This window comes from Zosterops lateralis (assembly GCF_965231275.1).
Source record: "Zosterops lateralis genome assembly, chromosome: 6".
NCBI lineage: Eukaryota > Metazoa > Chordata > Aves > Passeriformes > Zosteropidae > Zosterops > Zosterops lateralis.
Window position 1 is genome coordinate 30,692,656 of NC_139761.1, and position 27,861 is coordinate 30,720,516.

Here is a 27,861-nt window from a genome sequence, read left to right on the forward strand (position 1 = left end):
CTCTAACCGGGAGCAGCTCACTACCAGAAGATCCGTGGGGTTTGCTTCTGTTTGCACCACTGCCTTCACCGTCACCACCACCACCATCATCATCGTCTCCAAAGACAGGGGAAATACGCTGCACGGCCGGATAGCAGGATTTCGGGTTTCCAGGATAAGGAGCGCTCTCCTGCTCCTTCCCCCCGTCCCCCAGTCACCGCACGGCCCGTGCCCCGGCCGGGGGCGGCAGGCCGGGGGGGTAACAATGGTGAAGTTTCTGGTGAGTTCTGCCTGCGCCCTGGCTGCGTCGGTGCTGCTCCGTGTGCCTGGCGGATCGCGGTGAGGAGAAAATGAGCGAAGAGACGGCGACTTGTAACGAGTAAGTGTCTGCGCTCCCCTCCCCTTCGCTTCCCCGGGATGGGAGCGGGGACGGGGCTGGGGCGTCCCTCGGCTCCGCGCCCCGGGGCCTGTGCCCGCGCACGTCCGTGTGCCGTCCTCTCTGCCCGCGGACATGGAGCCCACGGCTCCCTCTTTGTCAACGAGCCTGGCTTGGGAGGGCTGCGAGCCGCCCGCCAGAAAAGCTCCGTTTAGTTAAAGCCCGGTAGAAAACGGTGTAGGTAACGATGGTGTCTGGAAGGGGAGGATGGGTCTGAAATGCCCAGAAAGGTGTCGGCACGTACTAGTTCTGATAATACCCTATTACTTGTAGATATTTCACATGGAAACTAGTGTGTGGGAGCTTCATCCTGCAGGAAACTGCTCCTGAATTTTAATTGGATGAGTCAGTCAGTGTAAATACAGCTTAAACCTACCCTAAAGCCTTTTTTTCCCTTTCCTTTTTCCTTTTTTTTTTTTTTTTTTTTTTCCTTTAATGAGCGCTTGGAACTTTTTCCCCCTTCCCTTCCCCCTCCCCACCCCCCAGAAAGGAAAGAGATAGTTCAAGGATCTCTTAATATTTTTACTGTGACTGGTTTGGAGAAAATCCAGGGGAGATTGTGTGTGTGCGGCTGTATTCCCCTGCATGTAATCACTCTTTGAAATACACTTGGGTCGGAGGCGAGAAATGTTTGTCAGACAACATCGAGTCCTTTATGGCCTTGAAAAAGGAATATAAAGTATTTTGAAACTTTTCTTGTGATGGGGAAGTTTAGAGTCGATGGCTGCGGTCTCGGAGCCGTGGCGTTAGGGTTTGCGGTGTCGGCGTTCGCCGGGGCTGATTTTATGAATGATGCGGCGCCGGCCGCGGCCATGGCGGTGCGGAGGGAGCGCTGCGCCCATTGTATCCGCGGGTAGCGGCCGGGCTGACAGGCGGGGTGCGGGCAGGGCTCCTCCGGCAGGAAAGGTGCATTTCCCCTTTCCCTGCCTTCCTCCGAGCAAAGCCTGCGCACCTTCCCCTGCGCTCCCCAGACGCGGCGGTCGGCTCCCCGGGGAGGGGAGCGGAGCCCAGGGGACGCGGGGCCGGGGCGCTGCCGCCCGCGGCGCTGAGGGGCCTGGGGGACCGGGCTGGGGGAGCCGGGCTGGGCTGAGCCGAGCCGGGCCGGGCCGGGGGAGCCGCCGCAGCGCCCGCGGGGCCGGGAGCTGGGAGCCGGGGCCGTGCCGCCGCCATGTTTCCTTTTTTTGTGAATTGCTCTCATTTGCATACCACAATCTCCATTCATAAAAAAAAAAAAAAAAAAAAAAAAAAAAAAAAAAAAAAAAAAAAAAAAAAATCCGAAAAAAGAATTGCTGTCACCGCCGCTGACCTGCGGCGGAACGTGCCCCGCGGAGCGGCCGGAGCGGCTGCTCCCGGGCCCAGGGCCAGGCTGCGGCCCGCGGCCGGCGGCGGAAGGGCTCCGGGAGCCGCTGTATTAATATGTGCTGTCGGCTGCTTGTTGACACAGTTATGTGGGAAATATCAGCTCGGGGAGGTGCTGGGAGCACGTGATCCGCTCCATTCATAAAATACCTGGCTGTCCATTCACAGTGCAGTACAGTGTCTGCATTCACCAGCCTCGCCGATCAGACCTGCATGGGAAGGGAGAGGCGGCAGGGCCGGCAGGTTTATCGGGGAGGGCGGCAGAAACAGGGCTTATGGCTGTCAGCATGGGAAGCCACTGTGAAGAGAGATATGGAGGGACGAGAAAGGCTTATTTTTATGGTTTATGTTTATCCTTTTCCTATAAAGGAGCGTTAATTCAGAAGTACCTTCTCGCTGTACCATCTTCTATTTAAACTAGGAAGAGTTTTATTTAGAAAATGTTGAAATATTTTCCCCTTCAGGAGTACTGAGTCCAAAATAGAATACTATTAACACTATACATTATTATTAACGTATTTTCAAGACAGTGTATTAATCCATTTGGAGTAATTTACATTTTCTTTGAACAATAAAGTCTTATATCTGCAAGAGATCAACATGGTGCAGAAGGAAGTCATACCTAATAAGGCATCTGAAAATGTTGCCTGTTATAAAATACAGGTGCCAGTGAAGGAAACTAAATTGATAGAAATCAACATTGCAATTCTTTTTTTTGCCTGTTCACTTTGAGAATTTTACAGCAGATGAGCAATCGTCGTTTCTCCTTAACCTACGCTGTGGCTAAGGAGACATATCTGAAATGTCAGAATACCAGAAATGTTTCTAATACAGCATAAATTCTTTCAAGGGCAATGTTATTATCTTTGATTTTAAATTTATTGCAAATTAAACCCATAGTGAAATTTACTGATGAAGGATCCCCAGAGCACACAATGTATTTGTTTGATGTAACTGTTTTGTGGTTGCCAGTGTTAAAATGGTGATGTTCATTGCTCATGAGTACGCTTTTTCATTATCTTAACAAATTACACTGAGGTGATCCTTAATTATACATTCATGGAGTGGAGGAGGCTTGTTGTTAGTACAGCCTAAAAAAACACCTGAAATATTGCTAATCTTAATTAATACAAGAAAGGAAAGCTTATATACAGTATTTGGTTTGAGTTTATTCAGTGGTGCTAGAGAACTAAATGTGTTCTTATATAAATACCCTTACCAAACATGATAAACAATGCTTTTTCTTAAAGAATAGATTGGGGGGGGGGGTTGTTGTTTTGTTTTTGGTTGTTTTTTGGGTTGTTTTTTTTTTTTACTTTGGTTATTAAAATATCAGAAGAAAAATAAGAAAAATGTTTCTCGGTTTCTTTTTTTGATAGCATTTTTGGTGTGGCCAGTCATCATTTCTCTCTGGTTGCTTTTGCACGTAGAACAAGCGTGTCACTTTAAATAGCTGGGAAATATGATTGAAATGCCAGATAAACCATTTGTGAAAATAGGACCGATCTGCAAATTGAAATTCATCGTATATTAAAAGTTCACCGTGTTGAATTTTATCAGTAGAATTGATGACATCAATAGCCTTCAGTTCATTAACAGTCCTTTCGGCATATAAGAGTAAATACGGGTACTTTGCAATGCATTTTGTGTCATTGTAACTACTAGGAATATTCTGGTAATTGAGCGTTATTCTTTGTTTATAAAACTTCATTTTACAGAGTCAGATAAAAATATTTGTGGTGTCTAGAGTTTGACCTCAGTTAATAATAAATTCTCAGTGGTGGTGGGAAAGATTAATTAAGAAGCTGCATTAAGGACTACTTGGTTTCTTCTTGATCATGAACATATGGAAGGCAGCCTTATAAAATTCTGATTACTACAGATGAGCCTTCATTGGCAATTTTTACTTTGTTCTTGTAATGAAGTTATTATATTTGTCAGGTATTAGTTAAATGAAAGTCTTTCTATAGCTCCAGGTAATTTTATTATTTTTCTTCCTCAGTGATGTTTTGCAGTCCCAATGATCACATCAACACAATATATTCCCAAAAGCAATCCGTTTTTAAATGAAGGAATTAGTAGAATTTTTGGATTTGTTGGTCAATTTGTTACTCATATAACTTAACATAATAATGTTAAAGGAGGCATGTCAGTGAGCACCGTACCAAATTCCTGTTTTGGGGGCAGGTTTTATTTGCTGTCTAGAAACGTGAGTGAATTTCAGTGTTAGGGATAACAGAATAGTTGTTGTGCTGTGCAGTCCTCATTCAGTAGGGATGAATGATGACAGGCTTAAGATGGAGTCATGGTTGCTGCAATCGAAAAGTGGGAGCGCTGCTTTACTGCCTTGTTTACTTTGCTCTGTATTGCAGGTGCCCGCTTTTTATTTCAGGGAATGCTACTGCTCTTGAATTCTATTCACAGTTGCCTTTACATATGGTATTTTTACAGATTCAGACTGTCACATGCTGATTGTTTTACCACATAAATATACTAATTTTCCTAGATAATTGAATTAAAGAGATTGTAAATTAAACACGCTATATTCTAATGCTGTGTGCTTAACAGCCTCAGGTTATGATGCTATAAACATCCTCAAGTGTTGATTTGAAAAAGTAAAGGTGAATTAATTTTTTAAATAAGGTATTTATTCTTGTCTTCCTTCAATATATATGAAAAAAACTGTTTGTATTTCATTTGTGCTTCAGAATTATACTGAATTTGTTTTACTGTAAGATGAATGTGAAATTGTGTCACAGAAAGTAATGCCTATTACTTTGGGCTTATTAGTTCTGGGAGGATTTTAACACTTTTCAGCAGGCTAATTTTCTTTCTGCTGTTTAGAGCATATATGGACTCTGAAATTCTTCATCCCTTAATGAAAGGAATTTGTAAATAGACTTTTTTTTTTTCTTTTTTATTAGGCAGGAGTCTTCTAACCCAATTGATTATATTAAATCATTGCAATTCTGATATATTTTCAGTTGAGGGAAGGTTGGTTATAGAGTCCTTGGGAGGCTCTTCATTATGAACTGATTCTTGCTGTCTGTTTGGCTTTATGTTGTATGACACTATTTTGAAGGTGAAACTGAATTTGCATGTTACATAATCTGCGAGTCAGTTGGGGGGGTGGTTATTTTTACTTTTTTCTTTTAAAAAAGGTTCACCCTAGCAACAGTCATTGATTACTGTGGTATTGCAGAAAAATGCTTTTGGATGTTTCAGCATAACTGGAACCAGCAATAATATTTGAATTCAAGAATATCGAGTGTTTCCCTTATTTGTTCATTTAAAATGTGATGCTCTTGATGTGTTAAAGGGACTGTGAGGATATCAGCGTGGCTTTTAAAAGTAAAGATCTTTCTTGAAAAGATGATATCCTGACAGAGTTTGCACAGTTATTGAATGGCTGGAATTGATTGCAAACAAAAATTTAATGTTCCCTAAAAATATAAAATTCGTTCCTCCCTTCTCCCTTGAAAATATTCATGCGTCTTTCTGAAAGCACTTTCTGTTGTTAGGTATCTATTTAATTATGGGCAACTACTGTGCCACAAAGTTTCCAAATTAAAGTTCAGTAAGATGTAAACACATTTCCAATATTTTTAAATATTTTCTAATACTTTGTTAGATCTTCAGCTTATTTTCTAGTGGAAGGAAGAGGACTGAATGCTTTTGTGCATTGCTGTATATTTCTAGACTTAAGACAATAGCAATACAGACTTCTGTTGTGCTTGGTTTTTCTGTAGTCTGTAAGTGACTTTTTTTTCTTTGTGGGTTTTTGGTTTTTTTTGTTAATGCTTAGACTATGATCTAGTAAAATCAGTTGGCTGTCACTATTCCCTGTGATTTTTCTCATTCATAAAGTGATAACATTTTGTATATGGTAAAATATTTTATGGTATGTCATACTGGCATAAGTGCAGTACCTCTCCTGCCTGAAAGTTGTAATAGGAATCAATCTATAGGACTGTGATGGTATTGAAGAGCACTTAACACTTGTATAAAGTCAGCAGACATTTTAAGTCTATGAGTTTTCTAATCTTTTCAAGCTTATCTTTACAGAAATGTTCATGCTGTATATCAGGTGATATCAAATTGCTTAAAATTAGATATTAATGTGTCTATACTCATTGCTTCATTTTAATTTTCTCCTACATAGGAACCAGAAAAAAAAAAAAAACCCAACGCAACCTGCAAGTTTTTAGAGATGCTAAGGGACAAAAAATTTGCATTTAAAGGCTCTGAGTGCTAGAATTTGTTTATAAGTGTGGTTCTGATTAAATAACAATTCACTTGCTACACACAGGCCCTAACTCCCAATGCTCCAATTAAGGTGGGGAAAACAAATGATGATACTATTATTACTATTGTTATTACTATTATTAATTTTGTCCCAACATAATGAGAGTAAATGATTCTGTGAAAGGAAATCTCTCACAAGCATTTTTCTCTGTAAGACCTCACTGTCATATGACAGTAAATAATTCAAACAGGGAAAACAGGCCATAGAAACTTCATCAGTTAGTGTGTTCTGTTCTGCACTGCTGTCTGATATCAAACTTCAGGCAGAAGGAAATATTTTTCCTGTGTACACTATGCAAGAATTCACCAAATATGTATCATTGGAACATCTAAACTATCTTAAAAATTAGGTGGTATAGCATCTGTTTCTTCTTTCCCACTCCCCCCCTCCAGATGTAGTCATTCCTGTGTCTTGACTGCTTGCTGTTCATGATGTTTTAATGAGGTAAGGAAGTCTAATTCTGTTATGACAAGTTTAAGGCTCACCTATTCCGAATGCCAGAAGGAATTCTGTGGCCCAAATGCTTGGGTTGAATGGTTTTGTGAGTCAGTTTTTAACTGGAATGGTTTGCAAGAGCAGATGACATTAAAGCCTGTGGAAGAGAGTGGGTTTTTTCCTTTATTTTTTTTTTAAACTCTAGAAAAACAGTAATAAATGAATAGGCCTTTCCCAAGATGATCTGACTACTGTTGACAGTCACCCTTTTCCTGCTGGTCAGTTGAGACACTAAACTGAAATTTGTCAAAGCAAAAATGAAACTGATTTATTTCAGTTTTAAGTAAAGTCAAATGCTGTCATCAAACAAGTGTACCAACAAGAAGCATCGAGAATATCATTAATGAAACAAGTAATTACTGAAATCTAATGCCAAGTTTATTAAAAATTGTTACTGAGACTGACTGTGTTGCCTAAATAACCCTAGAACTGGTAAGATATAGCTGTCAGTGAGGATTCCTGCCAGGCATTTTTATTCCTTCAGTAATTGTGCAGAATTTTTTTGGTGAAGTGGTATAAACCTTGAGGGCAGAAGTGATTTCTCTCTCCTTAGCCTTTTGAAAGGATTAAGTGAGGATAGTGAAAGGTGGAGTATAGCACCTGCTCTGAGTTTTGGAATTTTTATGTAGCTTCTTAGAAACTTTTTTAGCCTCTCAGATGTGATAAAGTATTCTAAGCCCTGGGTATTCCTTTCTGTGCGTGGTCTGCTTATTCTGGATCCCAGAACAGCATGTCTTAATATGAGGCCTGTGATTGAGGCTGGTATATGTTGAACCTTGACCAGGAATACATTTTTAAAAGGTGTAAAGAAGCTAATTCAGGATTTAGAGCTGAGATTTGTACATTTAAAATGGAAAATCCTGAGGGTTTTCTTATCTTAATCTATGTATGGAGCTGACCTTATGTAACAAAACTATTATGTTTGTAAGCACTAGTTATTGTTGATAATCACTGGTTTTTGCTCACTTTAGGACCAACAATAATTTGGAAGTTTCACAGTAGGATAGACTTCAGATAGGTATGTTTGTTCCCTCTTCAGGGGGTAGTTAACTATCTCATTACAAGTCCCACTTGTGGTTCAAATCATACTGATCTGTTCTACTGATGATGCAAAAAAATTTTGGCATTGCTGTCTCTAATTTTGGAAGATTCTTAAGAAGAAATTGATTGCTGGTACCAGTTGTACATAATGAGTACGCTAAGGGGATACAAAGTTGTAAAATTAAATACTTGAGAATTTTTGGGTTTGAGAACTGAGATTTTTTTTGTGCAAATACAATCCACATGGCCAGGGTGTATGAATTTCAATGATTTTGGTAATAAGACAGATACAGGATTATAATCAGATTGCCTCGGTTCTGCTCTCAAACCTTCATTTTTTTTCAACCTCTTGCCTCATTTACTTCTCCTCTTGTACCAGAGAGGAGGATGGTGTCTTCTGGTCATGCAGAGGTGGTTCTGTGTAATTGAAGACTGCATCTTAGGAAGTGTTAAAATTCTATAAATACTAATATTGGAAAGTAAAGCAACATTCTGACAGATTTGTAAGGGTTTTTTTGTTTGATTTGTTTCTTGAATTTAGTCTGATTTTAGTCTTTTATCTTCAGATTTCAACTATGGGAGTATTTCAAATGTTGGTAATATTGCATCCAGACTTGTAGCATGCTGTTTCTTACATTCTTTCTGCTAATGTGATTTTCTTAATTGTTATCTGAAAGTTGGGTTTTGGTGTTGGTTTGGGTTTTTTTTTTCCCCACCAGATTGGAACCTCTCTCTATTTTTTTCAGAAGTTTATTTGAGGGACTAATACATCGCTATGTTGAAGTTTATTTTGGTTTGGTTCTTCTAAGGCAGTAATGGTGTCTGTTATGAGAAGTCATGCACGTTAGACATATGCATCACAGTGTGGCAAATCACAGAGTGCCAGTGAGACTGCTAACAATGTATATGGGCTTATTTGCTGTAGAGACACCTAATGTAAGGGTTGCCATTAAGCCTGGGGTTTCTGTGGTGTCCCTCATGTATCCTATAGGAATGGTGTTATAGTTCAGGCCTGTATGTGCGAGGTACTTGCCGCTCTCATTGATATGAAAATGCCAGTTGCTTCTCATTTCTTAATGAGTAAATATGTTTTCTATCTGGATCTTTTCTTCCTTTTTCTGGGGCGGGTGGAAAAACTTGTAGGTAAATTGTGTTAGTAAAATCTTTTACTGTGTTTTGCTCTGTGGCTCCCAAGGAAGTTAGTGTGTAATAATCAGGCCATTATTAATTACACAGTAGTTTTAATGCATTAAGACTCATAAGTGTCTTGACAGAATCTTGCTTCGCCTTCTACTTCTTTCAGCCTCCAGAAAACTTTTTAATGGATGTGTAACCACTGCTTGAGCAGTCTTGTGATGATCTCTAGCACAGTACTTTCATGCTTTCTGTATTTGTACTGAACGAGGCTAGCTTAAAATATCTTACATTGTCTTAGGTGTATTCAACTTGACACATCCTCTAGAAGAGCCCCCATATGCACCTTAAAATGTACGTGCTTTGTTACTATGGTGATGCAGAAGAATCATGCGTGTTAACAACCCGTGTTAGGTAATGGAGGATTTGCAGAAATCAGTTAAACATCTGCCTGGGGCATGGAAAACTGAGGCTGTGACCATACCTGCACCCCAGCCCCTTGGCTGCAGGCAGGCTGAGGGAATCTTGTTACGGGATTACATGCTTCCCTGTTTTCAGCTTGTATGAGGAGCAAAGATGACTTTTTGATAATGGTTTCAGAAGGTGAAGTAGTCTTGCCTTATCTTACACTTTCAGGCATCTTCCATCATATACTTAGGGTGTTCTGCATAGTGTAAAGGAGATGCCTGAGCAAGATGTGTTTGTCACTGACCGAAACCTCGTTTTGCTTTTCTTCGAACTACCTGGGCTGCCGATGCATGAATTCACAAGCTTTCGTTTCTCAGTTAACGCTGCCTGCAAATCCTGCACAAGGAGAACATGTCCACATTCATTCCCCTGAAGCAAAGTAGAAAATATGAGCTCTTCTTCATTTGTTAGTTGAATTGTAGATGAAGAACAGATCTATTCAAGGAAGCTATTTCAGAACAACACGTGAATTTAGAGTGCTGTACTGTAGTGTAGTGTAATTTCCTGTAGAGGCCTTTTATTTTCCTTCTTCTGGAGTAAGTTGTGGTTAATTAGGGGAAAACTGATAAGCTTAGTTGGCTAATTAGAGGAGTTTTTTCAGGTTCTCCTTTCTCTCCTTCTCTGCTGTACATTTTAAAAACTGTAGGTTTTTGCATTAGTTATTTTGTTTTGATTATTTGTAGGTTTTTGTTTTTCATTTGATTGGTTTGTTACTGCTGAAAGTGACATATCTTTTCCACGGTTTGAGTATGTTGGTTTTGAAGTGTGTGGGTTTCTAGCCATCCTCATAGGTTTTGGGTTGTTTTTAGTATTTTTAGGAAGCATATTTTTCTGAGTATTTCTCTATTAGTGTTCTCATAGAGGTTATCCTGAAAAGCTTCTCTGGAAAGTAAGCCACTGGTTGGTGTCTCTTGGAGGCATTTCACTGGCCCATTGAGCATCCTTACAGGTCTTAATACCAGAGTTTTACCCTTGAGCAATGCTAGGAAGGAGGTTGTCTTTTACCACTCTGGAACAATAAAAACATAACCCAAATAAAAACATGTGTTTCCTTTGCTGTAGAAGGAGACAATGCTTCCCACAGGCTACAAGTTCATCCTCTTTTCATCAGTGAAAGAAGACATTACAGAAATGTTGAAAGTCAATGTTGAGTCACTTCTGTGCTACAGAAAATTCAACTTTTTTGATATTTGCAAACAAATCTTTCTGAAGTAGAACTACAGTTACATGTATAGCTCCTTTTTGGAACAAAACCAAAATGTATGGATTAGACTTCAGGAATAACTGGAAATAAGTTTAGCAAGTCTGTTATTTCAGCTGGTTTTTTAGGCCTGAGTGGTTCTTGGCAGATACAGAATTGGCTTTTCTACCATTTGGCAAATCTATGCTGCTTGAGCTTGAGCACCACGACTGAAGCTCAGTGGATGAAGTAAGAGCTTTTAGTTAGTTTTAAGATCCTCATGCTCCTTTCAGTATGAGCTTGGATAAACTTAGAATCCCAAATAAGGCATGATGATCCAAATCTCTGTACAGCCATGTACTTCAGTAAAAGATTGTTTCAGTAGAGAAGTTGCAAGAGAGATCCTAATTGTATTTCACATGGCAAAGGGGGGAGGATCAAGTGACACTTCTCAAGGGCAAGTGTGATTTTGATCAGTTTTTCTGAGATTGCTTCACAGTTTGTTTTAAAGGCAGTTAAGTCAGGTAGTGCAGAAATTGTAGTATCCAACAGTAGAAATTATTTGCTTTCTGCATTTTTTGTTTCTTCACTTATACCTATGTGATTTACAGTGGAGAAAACATAACTCATTTCCCAGTTACAGCATTAATGTCCATGATCTAGGGTGTATTTGGTGAGAGGCGATTTTTTTCGGTGTTGTTACTACTTATTTTGTCTAAAGAATAAAACAGTATATTTGATTCTTGTGGAATTCAGTCTTAACAGTTGAAATGAAAGATGCTGTTCAATCTTTTATCATTAACCATAAAAAATTTTGGTTATATCATGTTTTCAGTAGGATATAACTTGCGTTAGCTTTATTTACACTGGGAAATGGTGTTCTCCAAAGGAGTGATTTTGCTTTCCTCTGCAATGAGTTCTTACTATAACTCAGCAAATAATTTTGTCAGGGTGTATTCTTGTTTGTCTTCGGGATTTGTCCTTTGTCAATAACAATGCTGGACAAAAAGTAGGAAAACCTTTTGGTCTAACCCTTTCTTCATGCAATATTCCAGTAGATCACAAGGAGCTCAGATCAATAGTTCTCACCGTTTATAGCCAGCTACTTCCATGACAGTATGATCAGAAATTGCTCTAGCATCTGGCAGTGCAAGTAGGAGGTTCATTCCTTCTGTCTATCTCTTTAAGGCTTGATTTTCCTAATGATAAACTCAGGTTCATTAATCTTCAGTCTCTCAAGCTCCATTATGTACCATTTTCTTCACACAGGAAAATGGGGGGTGTGTGTGTGTTTGTGTGTGTGCTTTATTCATTCCAATACCAGCCTTGCACTGCAGTTGCTCAGTCTTGGCTGCCACGAAGTGAGGTTCCAAGATTTGCAGAAGTTGTTGAATTCAGTATTAATCATACTCTTTGAGATTACACAAAATGATTTGTCTGTGGCTCTGAAGGGTCTCAGAGTTGTTGCTCCTTTGTAAAAGTACACAGAAAAGGGTACTCACAAGCAGGTCTTCATAATTCTATGGGTGTTTTTAAGAGATGTAAGTAAATACCCCCTCCCCCAAGCAGTATGAAGATTTGTAATGATAGACCTGATAATGTGCTATTGGTGGGTCTGTTGTAAAGGTTTCTGATAGCCTACATAATTTGAAATACTTAACTCTTCAGGATAGGTTTGAGGGTTTGGTTTGGGTATTTTTTCAGGCCCTTTCTGAAATTCTGTGAAGTATTTCAGAATAAACTACAGTTGTATAAGTACACAAGCCATTTAAAATAGAAATAGAGAATTCCATTAATACACCGTGTTTACTCGACACTGACAAATCCAGTTTCATTAAATGTAAAAGTACTGGTGGTGTCATTTTGACACACAAAATAACTTTGTCTCTATGTAGTTAATAGTCCCCTCTTAAAGCAACTAAAGCAAATTTACAGTTGAAATCAGTTAATGAGAGAGAGTGGGAGTAGATTTATTTTAAATCTACTGAACTTAAATGCTCACTTGTTTGCTTTTTAATGGTAAAACAGATCTGTGGTTTGAAATGGTTTGAGGAAGTTGTGACAAGGCAGATGATGATTTAGAGCTGTTGAAGGACTACAGAGGGGTCAGCTATGGTTTCTCCTTTCTGGGAGGTTGGAACTGTCCCTTTGAAAATGTCTGAGAAAGTCAATAGACACGGAAGTTGTTCAGAGATGCCATTAATATCTGGACCATGTTCCAAGAGCATCACAAATGAATAATGATTTAGTACAATATTTTATTATTTTAACTTCTTAATGCTGCTGTTACCTGGGAATTATTATGCTTTATGTAAAAACATAGGAGTTGCCATAAAGGATCAGGCAAAATTTTTTGTTGACATCCTTTCTCTGACTTTTCCATTTGCTACGGAGTTTGGTTAAATTCCATATGCATCTGTTTCCTCATCAGGAGGTTTGAGCTGAAATATGTTATTTCTTTCTGGATTCGTTGGTGGGGAGCTTTACCATGTGGTTGTTTGGTAGGGCTTCATTTGACCTTAGCAGAAAGTTAGGTTTGGGTGGTTATCTGTTGGTAATTGAAGTGTTGTTTTTTTCAGGCGTTTGTAAGTTCAAGCAAACTGAAATTGCTATACTAGTTTATGCAGTTTTAATCTTTTGATGTAACTCGCTGTTCATGCTTGATGGTAGAACTTAAAATTAGTCTTATATAAATAAATGTTTCAGTATCTGTGTAGTGCATGGGTATTTCTTTTCTTGAAACCATTTGTCTCACAAGAACCATGTAAACAAAGTGATGAGGGAAAGTGGTAAGCATGATGTTCTAGGAAAGAACTTAGCAATTCAGTTTTGTTAGGAAATGCATTGAATTTATGGTCATGTCAGTGTCAACTGCTTTCTTTCTGATGTTGAGGTGGTGTTTTAGCAGATAGAGAAAGGGATTGGGAGGTGCTGGTGCTCTTAGGTTTTGGCCTTGAACAAGGACCTCATGAAGTAGCGGGGAGATTGCCTGTGTCACTTCCCTTCAGTCTCCATTCAGCCAAGGCTCATTCATTCATACTTAGAAACTGGATGGGTTTCTTGTTTGTTTGTTTCGTTGGGGTTTTTTGTGTGGTTTGTTTTTTGGGGTTTTTTATGATGCTGCTTTACAGTAGATACGATTGAGGCACAAACAAAGGATTTACTGATTGAAAATTAGGTACTTCAGAATTTACCTGTGTGTTCCACTAAACTATAGGTCTGTCATTTTTGTACACAAAACAAAATATGCTTAATGGAAATCTGTTGAATTCAAGGAAATTCTAACTGGTTATTTGGGCCAAGGCAATACTGACTGCAAGTGTGAGTTCATATGGGTTTGAGAGAGCCACTGAGTGTTTTAAATCACATTTTTGTGTTGTTGGACTACAGTTAAATTATGTCAGGGCTGGTTTTGTTGCATGCAACACTTCCTCAGCTGTAAAATCTTTTTTCAAGGTGGTATTAGAGAGATGAAGGTATCAAATGAAAATAAGGGGAGGAGCGTGGAAGGGCAAAAGTAAGGGATACCTATGTCTACAAAATATAGTAATTCCTTTCCCCTAATTAAAGCTGGACCTTCTGCCAGAACAGGTCTGCTGTTGCAACTGGGGCTTGCACTAGGTGATACATACCATTCTTTTAATTCTCAATGGCAGTGATGGAACCTGAAGCTACTTTTGTTTGCTCCTGTCTATCCTTGTTAGAAATGGAAATGAAAGGCAACAGAGACAGTAGGACAATGCTGAAAGGAAAAAAAAAAAAAAAAGAAAAGAAACTGACAAGGAGAGAAATCGGGGGCCTGGTTTTAGGTATGCATTTAAAAATCAATTGGGCTGACTGCTGGCATTAAATTTCTAAAATTATTTCAGATGCACGTCTTGCAATTTGAAAGCTCTTCTTGTAGCAGATTTTTAAGGTTTTTCATTGAAGTATACAGTACACTGAACATTAGCGTCCTTTATTAAAACTGCTTCTCATATTGAATTATGGCCCTGTTGGCCAGTGCGAGTTCTGGAAAAAATACCTAGTAAACTCCTCAGCCTAACTGATGTTCTGTTTGGCAGTGTTGGAAGCTATAGATAGTTTGTCTAAGAATTGCTTCCAGCCCTACCAGTGGTATCCATGGCACTAGTAAGAAAGCATTTTTAGGCAATTTTTATCGGCTTCACTTGTTCGCTTTCTTGCTACTTTAAAAGAATGCCCAAACACTACTCTGAAACTTTAAAGAAAATGCAAAGAGAAGTTTAAATGTCTCTGTGGGCTATACAGCTGCCACTCTTTGTATGAAGAATGACAGGCTTCACCAGAATGTCTGGCTCTTAAAGCAGGAGACCATGATGCTGAAACACATTAGAGCAATGTTATTTATATTCTGCCAAAAGCAATTATCCTGCAAGACTTATAAATATGTGTTAGCTTTTATGTGTGTGATAAACTCTACAGACTTCCACAGAGATCTGTAGGTCTACTCAGAGTGATATATTTAAATTTTTGCAGGACTGAAGCCCAAGTGTTTGCATAAAAAGATGTTTCTAGTTGCAGGCATATGCTGATTATTCAGTAGCGTGGCAGGAATGTTTCCTTGGGATTGGTCTGTTACGATTAGGATTGTTAGAATGCCGAGCTAAAGAGTTTTATATTTAATAGTATTTGATAAGAGTTGTTTAAAGAAACCTGTCTGGATCCACCAGTATTTCTTTTCAGCAATAACTTCTAAGCTCCCAAGGGCTCTTATCTATCCAAGTACTCTATTTTTAATTTCTGTGAATCCTTTACTTTTTTTTCCCATGAAGATGTATTACTCCTTAAAAGTACCTTCAGTTAGCTACTTCAGGCCCTAAAAGTGGCTTTGTTCTATGCTGTGTTTTTTCGTCACCCTGTGACAGAAAATGAGCTCCACTGTTTGAGAGGAAAGGCCTGTACTTCGGATCTTGGCTACCAAATACAGCAGCTTTTCTGTTCACCCCACAGCTGTTGTTAATGTTTCATTCTGCAATTGCTAGAGGATGGGCAAGTAACCATCCTCATATGAGACAAAAATATAACTCCATTAGTCAGCTGGCGTGGGTTGTTGAAGCAAAAATGCAGGCAGTATTTTCTCCTGGTGGAGAAAAATCCATCACATCCTATTAAAGTTGCCATTAGCTGACTATGGGGCAATGTACATTTCCTGAATTCATGATTGCCTGCTCTCCTTACTTTGATGGCTGTCTACTTTAAAACTTGTAATTTAGTCCAACTATTATAAGATCATGTTACATCTCTGGGGTTAATTTTATTTGACATATAATCTGTCTGGGAAAAACCCTTAAGAAATAATGATGTTTGATGCTAACTGAACCTCAAATTTCTCAAATTATTGTTGTGTGAATTAGAGAGCCTCATTCCTAAAGAGGTTCCATGAGATTTCTCAAATCTATATTGGCCTTTAGGAATTCCAAGATTTAGTATTTAAACTGAAGGTGGCATTGCGGTGAGGAGAGGGTTGTGATTTTTTTTTTTTTTTTTTTTTTTTTTTTTTTTTTTTTTTTTTTTTTTTTTTTTTTTTTTTTGTTGGGGTTGTTTGGGTTTTTATTTTTTACAGCTGTCTTAAGGTTGAAAATGTGATAGGCTAGTGGCATCTTAGACATTCTCTTGCCAGTCAGTATTCATTACAAAGTTTAAGTGAGGGGAAGTTATAACCCTTCAACTTTATCACACTAACATTTGAACCCTTAAGGTTTTTGAATGTTTAATCTTCATAACATGAAGTTATGACCTAAAGCAGAACCAAGAAAATAAAAAGGTGCTATCTTTTTCTAGCTGCTTATCAATGAAAAAAAAATACTTTTCTTTGGTATTCTGGAAGTGTGACTCATCATATCTAGAGCACTGTTTCAGTAGATGATTTTTTTCTCTCTAAGGGAAATACATATGTGGTCAGGCTTCTTCTTAGTTTAGTGCTTAGAGTTTTTGTTAAAATCCCTTATTTTTTTATTGTTTGTGTACTTTTTTTTAATGCGATGTGGACAGAGTGAAATGTACAATCTTTTAAATTGAGAGGGATGAGTATTTAACCTTGACACGAGGATTGAATGGTTCTTTACAATAACACTTCTGTTTTTAGTGTATCAAATGTCATTGGTCGTTGGTTACAGGTGCATTAACACTTAAAAATTAAAGGCAGACTATTACACAATTCTTATGCTGAGTGACCCATGTCTATTTCCACATTGTGTAGGATATTGATGAAGAAATGATGCAATGGAAAACTGGTTTAGTTTTGGTCCTTATTAAAATAATGTTTCAGTATAGGCAGATCCTGGATGTATCTCCACCTACCTGACAGTTCTTTGTCTATGATGGTTTTCATGGTTTTTTAGGGCAAGTAATAGGCAGTGCCTTCTGCCCCTTCAGTTTTGCTTCCTATTCCCTCTAGTAAAGCTGCTTCTTGTTTTCTCAGTGAGTTGTCTATGTGGTAGTAAAGAATTTAAGAACATAACAGTGGATAGAAAAGTTAAATAGGAAAATTAGATGACCATGTTGTTATACAGATATAATGACTCTACATTGAATTAAACTAAATTTTAGTTCAAATTCTAGTTGAATTAAACAAAAAAAGTAAAAATTACATAGCTCCAGCTGAGGGAACTATTTTCTGTCAAGTAATTTTTTGCATGCTCCTGTGTGTTGTATACCCTAAAACCTAGTATAAAAATGTTGACAAAATTTTGTACTATTTTACACAAGAACTTGGTTGCTGGGCTAAAGGCTAATGTGAAATGCAATTATTAATTCATTAGATTGAAAAAAATAATAATAAAAAAAAAAAAAAAAAAAAATTAGCTTACCAGAAAAGAACATGAACAAGATCCTATTTCAGTGTGTTTGATCAGACAGTTCTGGTTTTACCAGAGTTAAACACAGGTTTAATGAATCTAAAGGCTGGGCCCTTTCGGGAATCTTATCAGCTCTTCATTGAGAGTGAGTAGTGGAATATCTCCTCAGGTGCTGTGTCTTGGAGTGGTTTTCCTACTGGATTTTTGCAATTGGATGTTCAGTAAAACTTAAATGCATTCCCTTCATGAAAGGAAAATCCATCTTCACTATGTTTCTGATTGGCCTGTTTTTTTCTGGCAGATTCCAGGCGGCCATGGAGGTTTCTTTTCAGATTCTAACCTTTCTCTTCAGTCTCACTCTCCAGGAGTGGGCTTATCCTCTGCATGCATTGCTCATCAAACAGGCACTGTTTCTTCTTCAATACAGTAATTTTCTTCATGTCAAAGCCTTCCTGCATGCTAAACAATACATCCGAGTCTTTGGTTTTTCTCTGGACCACTTGAAGTTCCTTGTAGGCAGCTAGATAGAAGCTGAGGCGTGCTCCTGTGAGTATGGACAGGGCTGCTCTTATCCTTGAAGTAACATTTTCTGTGCTTCCTCCTTGTTACATTATAGTAACTGGTCTCTGTGAACATGGGCATGTGAACACTGGTGTCTGTAGCCTCTTGTTCTTACCTGCTTCTCTTCACATTGGCTTGGGAGGAGGCTTGTTTTGCCTCTTAGGAATTGAGAGGGATTGTCATATGGTCTGGTATAGTTCATGCACACAACTGTGATCCAGGAGAGGAAAGGCAAACTCCCAACCCCCCTACTGCTGTTTCAAAAAGGAACAGACAGGAGGAAGTAGGAGTGAGAACAGATTTCTGGATAGATTGGTAGGCAGTGGGGTGAATTCTTAGCACTTCCCACCAGAAGTCTATTCTAATAAGCGTCGGGTTTTAACTGTGTGTATGCTGCTGAGGAAGCTGGAATATGAGTATGAAAAGTAAATGCATGAATAGACTTAAAGGGATCATTTCAATTTAAAATTATAAAAGTGTTTATTTCATATCTGAAACAAGGCTGTGGTGCTCTCAGCCTCTAGCTGTGTGGAGTTAATCATGGCTTGATTATTTTTGTTTTCAACTTCCATTTTTTTCAAACTCTACGTTCAACTGAATGTACGCACTACTGGCTTTATCTGGAAAATACTGCTGTAGCAGTATCCTGACTGAATGAGACTTTCCTAGGGTTCACACCTAGGAAGTATGTGTATAAATAGATCTACAGTGATTGAAATATGCCAAATGCAACAGAAATTTTTTCTTGGCTTCTGGGTCCCTTCAAGCAAAGGGGTAATGTTATGGTGGGTTTTTGGTGTTGTGTTTTTTGTTTGTTTGTTTGTTTGGTGGTTTTTTTGTTTTGTTTTGGGTGTTTTTTTTTTTTTTTTTTTGTTTTTTTTTTGTTTTTTTTTTTTTTTTTTTGTACGTGTGTACTGGAGGAACAAATGGATTTTTTTATAATAAACAAGCGGCTAGGATATTGGTCATCAGTTTCAGTCTGATTTAAGTCTTTACTTCTTTACTGAGTTAAAGTAGTAAACAATGAAAGGGCAGTCTATTTAGAATTTAAAAAACTGTGTAGACTATAGAGCAACTTCTATGGCTTTCCTGAGGATAAAAAAAATATATATATGTATATACACATACATGTGTCTCCTAAAATGAATGTTTTACATAAGTCTTGAAAATGTAAAGTGCAATGTAAAATGTAAACGGCGTTTCTAATTGTGAAATAGTTTTGAGCTGCTAATGAGAGGCATGGTTTGCATTCACCTACACTGCCTTGGCCCTAGACGGAAGGGGCACATGACTAAAGGTAAGTTGGGGCACTGATCTATCAGAACAAGCTTTTTGGGAGGATGGGTTTTCTGGTCTGGTTGCACAACCAGTTCTCTTTACAGGTGTATGCTGATTTAAGTTAACACAAAGGAGCTAGGAATTGTGCCCCAAGACTGGAGAAAAAAGAGGTAGGAATTCAGGCTGGGTTTAGGTGCAGAGGTTTAGCTGCTTTCCCATTATTCCATAAAAGCACATAATTTTTGCTGCAGACCTACAGATGCTGAATCACTGATAGAGCTCTACATTTATGGCTGCTCAGACATCTCCTATGAATAACATCTTGCAATTAATAAGGAATTCAAAAAATGAGAGATCTACGTAGCATTTATGTGCTATGCATAGAACAGTGTACTCCTATCATATAACTGTTCAATGGAGCATCACCCTTTAATTTTTCTCCTGGAGATGCATCGTCTGTCTGTGTCAAAATGCTTACATGAGTGCAACCTTTTTTCTTTTGAATGCCAGTTTACTGGAACCCAATGTTTAAAGTTTGTAATCCATGGATTTTGTATTATTTCCTTGCATCCTTAACAAATGCTGAATAACTTTTTGTAAATAATGGTCCTTATTAGAGGATGAATAGCTGCAAAACTTGTAAGGTTTTCATGTTTGGGGTTTCTTTTTTCCCTTCTTCCTCTTTTGTAGAGAGGAGATTTGTATTTCCTCTCCCTTATGTGCTTGGCATAATAATGCAGGAGGACAAACTCAGGGTGGGGGTGGGGAAAGTGGTAACAAGCAGCAGTGGTTCATGATGCCAGCAGTACTGTAGTTTGGAAAATGTGTCTTACCAGTAAACTGACTAATCTCAATTTAAAGCATCTCCTTTACAAGTAGTTACTTAATGGTATGGTCACTTTATCAGTTTTTGTTTTTCTTTATTGTGAACAAATGTTTTGCAGCAGAAAAGGTTCAGCTGCCAAGTGATTTTTTTCTTGGTTGTTTTTAAAGGCTACTTTTCTATTTTAAAACCTTTTTTTGGATGATATGTCCTTGAGTATTGGTGACTATGCATCAATGAAGATGAGACGATGAATCACTTCAGGCAAATCACATTTGTTTGGTATATATTCAACTTCTTCCAAACAGAGGCTGCTATAATTCCTTTCCAGTGAAAAGATCCAGACTGAATACTCCTAACCCTTCCTGAGACTCAGGGTAGTTTGTATTCAGACTTCTAAATTCAGTAGGACTATTGTCTTTAGTGCTGATTTTTTGTAAAATTTTTGGTTTGTTAGTACAAAAGTTTGGCCGTATATGGTGTAGCAATGTTTTAATGGGCAGAATGAAGTACTTGTTTCTTTTATATCTGCGCTGAAAATACTGAGTTTTGCATGGATTAATGATGCGCAGATTTAATGCTACATGCAGGTTCTATGTGCTTATTATTGATTCTCTTCTTGTGATGTATTTTCAATTGTATTTCTTGAAAATTGTGGTTTCTCTCACTACATTAAGGGATGACCTTTTTAGCGTTCAGAATACTTGTTTTCTGTGCTACTGGAGTTAATCCCTTTGTACCTTCTGGAATCAAGAGTGCTTTCCTCTTGTGTATTCAGTCGTTACATAAAGAAAATTGTTTTGTTAGCATGTAAACTGGACTTCACTAATACAAGGAGGGTCAAAACCTCTCACAGTAAGAATTCAAAGAAATATATATTTCTTGGGAGGAAGAACATTTTTTTCCATTACTTTTTACTTTATGTTTGGTCCTCATAATTCCTCCCATATGAAGCCAAAAAATTTGATCATTAAATTTTCTCTTTAGATTTATACTGCAGTAAAGGGTCAAATGTGACAAACTTTGTGACTTAAATCCTGGGTGTTGATATTGTTAGTTAAGTCCAAATCTCAAAATACATAGGTAATGTAGATAAGCAGGCAAACTCCAACTGGGCTATAATTTACTGATCAAGGCTGGATCAATGTTCTGGATTGAAGTTGCTCTTTCTTCTGGATTATTCTTGATTCGCATCAGTTTCCCCAGTGTTGATCACTGCAAAGCTGTAGAGGCAGTGGAGAAAGTGCATGGTATAGAGATAAATGATCAGGGCAAGAGAAGGATGGAGAGTGCTTCTGACAATAGTGCCAGATCATATTACTTTAAAGTGCTTATAACAACAATTAGAGTAAAGGTATGCAAGCTGCCTTGGATTTATTAGCAGGAGATCATTTAGAACTGGCAGGTTTTGTGTGTTCTCTCACAAGTCTCTGTTAAAGGACCTCCTGAGATCATGGTGCAGACAGTTGTTTCAGGAAAGATTAAAAGAAATGTGATTGCTCTGCATTTCCAGCTGTCTCTGCTTACTCTTTGGAAGTGCTTCTTAAAACCATTCTTTCCACTTCTTCATGATGCTTACCAGTTTTCCACCTGTTAAAATTATTAATATGGTATAGATTTTGATACAATAACTCGTATTTCCTGGAAATAACTTAATCAATATACAATTAAAAATGAAAAATTTCTATCTTACTCTTGCGGTTTTTAATTGGAACCAATCTAACTAATTTTTTCCTAATTTAAATTTGGCTACAAGATTTTATACTGCCGCTTTAATCCAGGAAAAAAAATGAGTATATTATAGAAAGCCATAGCATAACAATTCCGTGTTAAACAGTGATATGCATTGTGATTATGCTTGTCATTGATGAAGAGCACCTAGTTCTTCCTCATGTGTCTGCTTCTTGTTTGAGAAAAGGAGATACCATTTCCATTCTCTTTCCTACTTCTGCATCCCTTCTTTCTTTTTTGCTCCTTCCTTCTTTTTCTCTCCACTACTCTTACTTATTTGGCAGCAGACAATTTATACAAACTGTATTTCCCCCCCAACCTTTTCATGTCACTGACTTTTGAAACATCTATTACTTCACTTTGGTTACTTGAATTCTGGCATTTTTAGCTCTGTCTTCTTCCCCTTAAATAACTCATAGGCAATCTTTCTCTCTCTCTCTCTCTCTCTCTCTCTCTCTCTCTCTCTCTCTCTCTCTCTTTTTTTTTTTTTTCTCCTTCCTAAGGAAACAACTGTGTCAGCTGTTTTTTGTTTGGTATTTTTTATCATCTTTTTATATAGAATAGGCAATATTAGGTTTTTACTCAGTCTTCTGTGGAAATGCCTCATGCAGATGGTTGGATTGAGTATTAGGCACACCCTTCCCAGTCAACACAGGAGTGAAGAAAACAAGGCTGAGCTACAAGGGTTTAGCTACCCAATGTACCTAAAATTTGCGGTGACAGTTCTAATATTCTTCTACTCAAATAATCACTTCTATCAGTATTACTATTTTTAAGAACTTACTGACTAAAAAAGTCTTTTATCCAATCCTCCCAGCATTGCTGAACTTACAGGCAAATGAATCTGTCTAGGAATTGCTGCATGACTCGAGAAGATTCTTTCTTCTCTTCCAACTGAATTTAATTTCTTGATATTTGAGCAACCAAATTTAAGAAGCAGAGCCCTCAAAAACACTATTTTACATCCTGTATGTAAAGCTCATACATGATAAATGCACTCCCAATGCTGGGTTTTGAGCAAAATGTACAAAATTCTGTCAGATGCACCTGTGTGATGCAGCTGATACTTGAGGCTTAAATTCCTAGTGAACATTTTAGCTCAAAATTTAGAGATTGATAGCACCACTAAAGCAGTTACTTGTAATATGCTGCTGGTCTTTTGACTTTGCTTTTCAGCATGCATAGTAAAATGCTGATTGCTTTACTTCAGCTAATAAAAGTTAATGATTTCTCCTGGCTTATTTGAATTACTTGGACAGTATCCTTGCAGATAAAAGTACTCAAAATTCATTGTTATTTATAATAAGGGAAAATTATTTGTAGTCCTCACTGTTTTGATAATAGACCCTGTCCTTGGAGTATTAATATAGAAGGTCCTTCTGTTGCTGCAGTAAGAGCAAAGGTCTGTAACAAAGCACGTGGGTACTAACAAAAGAGCCAAATTGAAATCTTTAAGTTTGATCTTCTCCATCTACACCTGTCTGTTCTACTAATTTGATTTCTCCTTGTGTTTATTGAATATATAATGTCCTCTGTCTCTCTAAGCAGAGATATTTAATTTTCTGGTTGTATTTCTTCAATTATGCAGTCATGATTCATTTCCAGTACTGCTAAATACAAGGATGCAAATATTTTTGGAATGGCTTCATGCATATCTGATTAATTTAGTAAGATTTTTTAGTTTTGTACTTTAGCCTATATTTTATAAGCTATTACACTTTATTTTGTATAATAAAAGGGGCAAATAGCCACTTGAAACATTTTTACATGGTAGCAATCAGCTTTGTCTAGTAAAGCTGTGCAACATTGATGTCAGAGCTGCACAAAAAAAAAATGAGCTTAGTTGTTCCTACATAACATTTTTTTCTCATAGATTGACTGCAGCTGAAAGGCCATAGTTTCGCTCCTTGCTTGGATTCTCCTGTCTAAAAACTGTTTTGAGCTTGCACTGTGTAATGTTGCATTTGCTTTCTTGGTACTCTAATCATATATTTTGTGCAGTTTGACTTAGCTGTCTCCATCACCCTTTTCAGAATTTCCTCTTCCGGGTGAAGTTCCACCCTAAGTCGTAATTTGTCATGGAATGATTTGCATTTAAAGGGACCCCAGAGGTCATTCTAGTGCCAGGGCAGGAGGCATCTTCCACTAGACCAGGTTGCTCCAAGCCCTATCCAAGACACCCTTGAACATTTACAGAAATGAAGCATTCACCACTTTTGTGGGAGACTTGCTCAGTGCCTCACCACACTCACAGTAAAGAACTTCTCCATAATACCTAAACCTATCCTTCATCAGTTTAAGGCCATTACCCTTCTAATGGTGTTAATGGTTTTAAAAGTCCAAAGAGGAAACAAGGAGATGTGATTATAACACTAAACTATCTCATTGTCTCATCATCTCTGTTGTAACCCTTTGTTTGGGATTGTGTTGTTGCCAATACAAGGAAAATGTATCTAATGGATATCTTTTAAGTTGCTGAATAGACAGAGATTCAGTGATTATTGTAGTTCTCGTGGCTATCATTTATAAAGTCTAAATTTTTTCTTATTTTGGTTTGTTACATATTTGGTGAGAAGGAAGAATGCACGTGTACTGTACTCCTTATTCTTTTTCTGTGCAGTTGCTTACAGGTCTCTAAACTTTCCTTCTGGAAAAGCAGCAAATGAACTTAAATAACCTTCATTTTGAACTCAGAGGCGTTGCAGTGCCTTATTATTGCTTGGCTCTGTGTTATGTTCATACATCACCCATTTATTCATTACATGCAGCTTTTTATGGAAACGTGTGAAGAATAATACTTTAGCAGTAGTTGGAATGGGGAATGTAGTAAACCAAGGCTTAGTTACACTTCTTTTGGGATGTGCTGTTAGAATTCTTATGTTGTGACCTTAGGGCTCGTGAGTCACCTATTTCTATGCTTAGACTGCTGGTTGGGTGCTAGTTATTACTGAGAACATAATCATACAATTACGCAGTGGCTGTGTAAGTTACATTGTTCATGCTGATGTATGGCAAATATAAAGGGCCTACCATTGAAACATTTTGTATACTCTTATTAATATTTTGTTTTTTCTGGTTTGATGGATAATTGTAGTAAAAGTATTTGCATTTGTCTTTCATTTGTTTATTGCTGTTTACCTCCTCTCTCTGAAATTCATGTTTTGTTAAAACTACAGAAAAGACTGGTTCAAGCCATGAAATGTGCTGTGTAGCAAGGGAATGGTAACTTCTTTTTTTGTGCAGTGAACATACGCCTTCAAAAATTTCTCTAAGTTTACAAGCTTCTTTCTTAAGGCTCATTCAAACTTTCTTTTTACTCTGACTTCAGTATTAAGCATTTTGCAGTTTGCTTTGTAGTCTTGTTGTTTTGTTAGTGCAGGCATTTATGATTTGTCCATTTGTGTGTGTTCGAAACATCCTTTTGAATGTTCACTGTTTTATTATTAAGTGAAAAGGAGAAATATAGCATTAGGGATTTTCTTAGAATATAATTTACTTTGCAAGATCACTTTCATGATTGTGTGGTTAAAGTCTTTGAAAAGCCACATCATTGTAAATGTTGAGACAAGCTTTAGATTTAACAATATCAATGAGTGGTGCTACAATTTCAGTTCATATGGGTTTAAACACTTGAGTGTTATTTGTATACAACATTCATTAGCAATCTCACAGCTCAGCAAGGCTGTTAGAATATTTTTATAAGTGGGGATATGCTTTATTTGGTTCCAGGTTCTGTTCTTTTCCTGTGCAGACTGAGTGGGAAATGCATGCCAGAAATGACCAGTACCTTTTAGAAATTTCTTTTAATGTGATAAGAATAAAATTTAGATTTTTGTGCTTGTCTACTTAATTTTGTTATTTTAGTTGAGTAAGCTCAGTGGATCTGCTGCATTTTTCTTCCATAATGCATTGCCAAAAGTTCAAGAGTATGTAGTAGCTCACCCTCTAAGCTGTGTACACCAACAGGCAACTCTGAGCTTCATTGAATTGTGCTCATTACAGACGTTCTCATGGCCCAAATGGTCTGTAGTCCAGGACAACCTGACAGAAATACAGGCAGAGTAAATACAAAAAAAATCAGTGATGATGTTTTCTGACCTGTTTGAGAAAGTATAACAGCTTTGTCCTTTATTTTTGCTATGTAAGTTCTTGGGTGGAGGAAGATAATAGCTATCTGAGCATTTGTGGAGTACTATTCCTAAATACAACAAGCAAAGGAATAAAAAGTACACAGGTGCTTCTTCGAAAATAACATATTTAGTACAGTCTGTTATACCTTAGGGTAGCTCAAATGGTTTATATGGAATATGTTAGTTACTTTCATCTTATTTTAGTGGTAAAAAACTTTATTACAAAATGGCTTGTTGATTAATGTATTCACATCTGTTAACAGGGTTTCCAGTCCTGCCATCCATAACCTCAGTGGCTAGATGACCAGCTTTGACAATGAGAGTGATCTAATTGTACTTGCATGCTTCATACTTGGACTTCATGAGCATATAAGACTAGAGGAAACTGGCTATGAGAGAAGACAGAATTCTGACCTGCTCAGATACAAATATTATTTAAAATCTTTCCATAAATTGTTGTCCTAAACGGTAGTCATCATTGCTATTCCCAGGAAAAAGAAAAGTGCAACTGAATCTGTAGGCTTCGTTAAAAAAAGAACAAACCAGACTGGATGGTGTTGCCTGACGAAATTTACTGGAAGTGTCAAGTTGTCTTAGTTTCAGTGGAACCTGCCTTAGGCAGCAGACTTGTGCTTGTCCTGTTTACTGAAGAGCTGAAGAGAATGAAAAGCTTCTGTTCCATCGTTTCTTTAAATGTTTGTTTTTGCAAGGTTGGAAAAAAATTATAACTTTTCTCACTAAAAAATCCCAAACTAAACCTCTTTCTCTTGTTTCATTTGTGGGCTTGTCCATCTTTCTCTACACGTTTCCATGGTAAGCAAATCAGAATACATGGCATCATTACCAAATAGATTGGTAAGAAACAAGTAATGATTTCACAGAATTAAAAGAAGGTACAGAGAGTTCTGTTCTATAAATGGAATTAAGAGATTCCTGTGGATCTTCAGAAATTCTGAGGTAAGGAAGAAACAGTAACTTTGAGAATATATGCAGAGAAAGGAAGACAGGCTAGAATAGAGAGCGGATATTTCTGGAGTCATGCTGTCAGCTTTTTTAAATGAGGCAAATTTAGGGTTTTCTGGAAGAACCCCATTAAACTTGCAGGGTACATGAGGACCAGGATCTGACCACTTGAATTATGTTACCCATCTGCCTAAAATTGGATGGACTTTAATCCACTAGTCCTTGGTACCCTCTGTACCTCTTTTCACAACAGTCCTCTGTTGTGAAAAGGCAGCTGTGGAAGTGGTAAAAAAATTTCTTTCATGTCCAGCTTATCTCATAAACTACTACAAAGGGGAATCACATAGTGTATGTTATTTATTTAGTTCTGCTACATGTGTCCAAACCTGTGGAGCCATCTTCAAACATTACTTTGATTCTTCTTAATTTTTATGGGGAAGGGTAAAAAGAACTCTTTGTTTGGGTTTTTTGTTTTATTGTGTATATTATATTAGATGCCATTTTCTAAGTAATATGCCTTAACCAGATGGTGTTACAGAACTCTTTCTATTATGAAAACTTAGGCCTTCAGAAGGCAATTTCTTTAAAAGGAGTAGAATCCAAGTATGTGTTGTGATCTCCTTTAGTGTGATAAAATATTACTTCACTTAACCAGTCCTCATGGATGACACACAGAAGTAATAGAAACCAGGTACAATTATGAAACAAGAGAAGATGCTGGGGAACAGGGCTAAAATGTTTTTCATACAAATGTCAGATGCGTACTTTATATGTAATTTTGATAGGTTTCAAATCTTAACAGCTTCTCCATTCTTCATATGCTCTTGTGCTTTGCAAAAGAGCTTACAGCAGCAGCCATTCTTCTTTGTAGTATTGATTACTTTATATGGACATTGGACATTTATATGGAAATTGTCTGCATTCAAATAGGAACACTAGAAACCCATTCATACTTTTTAATTTTCTTTTAATTATTCTTATGTTGTGTCCAAGAGAACAGTTCATGAGAGCAACATAGTATTTTGACACTTGATCATTTGTGTCTCTTTTTCCCTTTTGAATTATAGGTGCGCTATTAAACAACTTGTCTTATGAACCTCTTCTACTAAATAATAACTGTAATCATGTATTTTTGGCTCTTTGAGAATGCCAGTTATCC

General features: G+C 37.6%; 1 protein-coding gene across 1 annotated transcript in view; it reads left to right on the plus strand.

The window, feature by feature from the left end:
- The first annotated feature begins 6 nt into the window (after positions 1-6).
- SPRED1 (sprouty related EVH1 domain containing 1) overlaps positions 7-27,861 on the plus strand; it is a 60,667-nt gene continuing 32,812 nt past the window's right edge. The window contains exon 1 of the mRNA XM_083863444.1: positions 7-358. Within this exon, the coding sequence (XP_083719570.1) occupies positions 330-358 (29 nt within the window). The 5' untranslated portion in view covers positions 7-329. The remainder of the gene's footprint in view (positions 359-27,861) is intronic.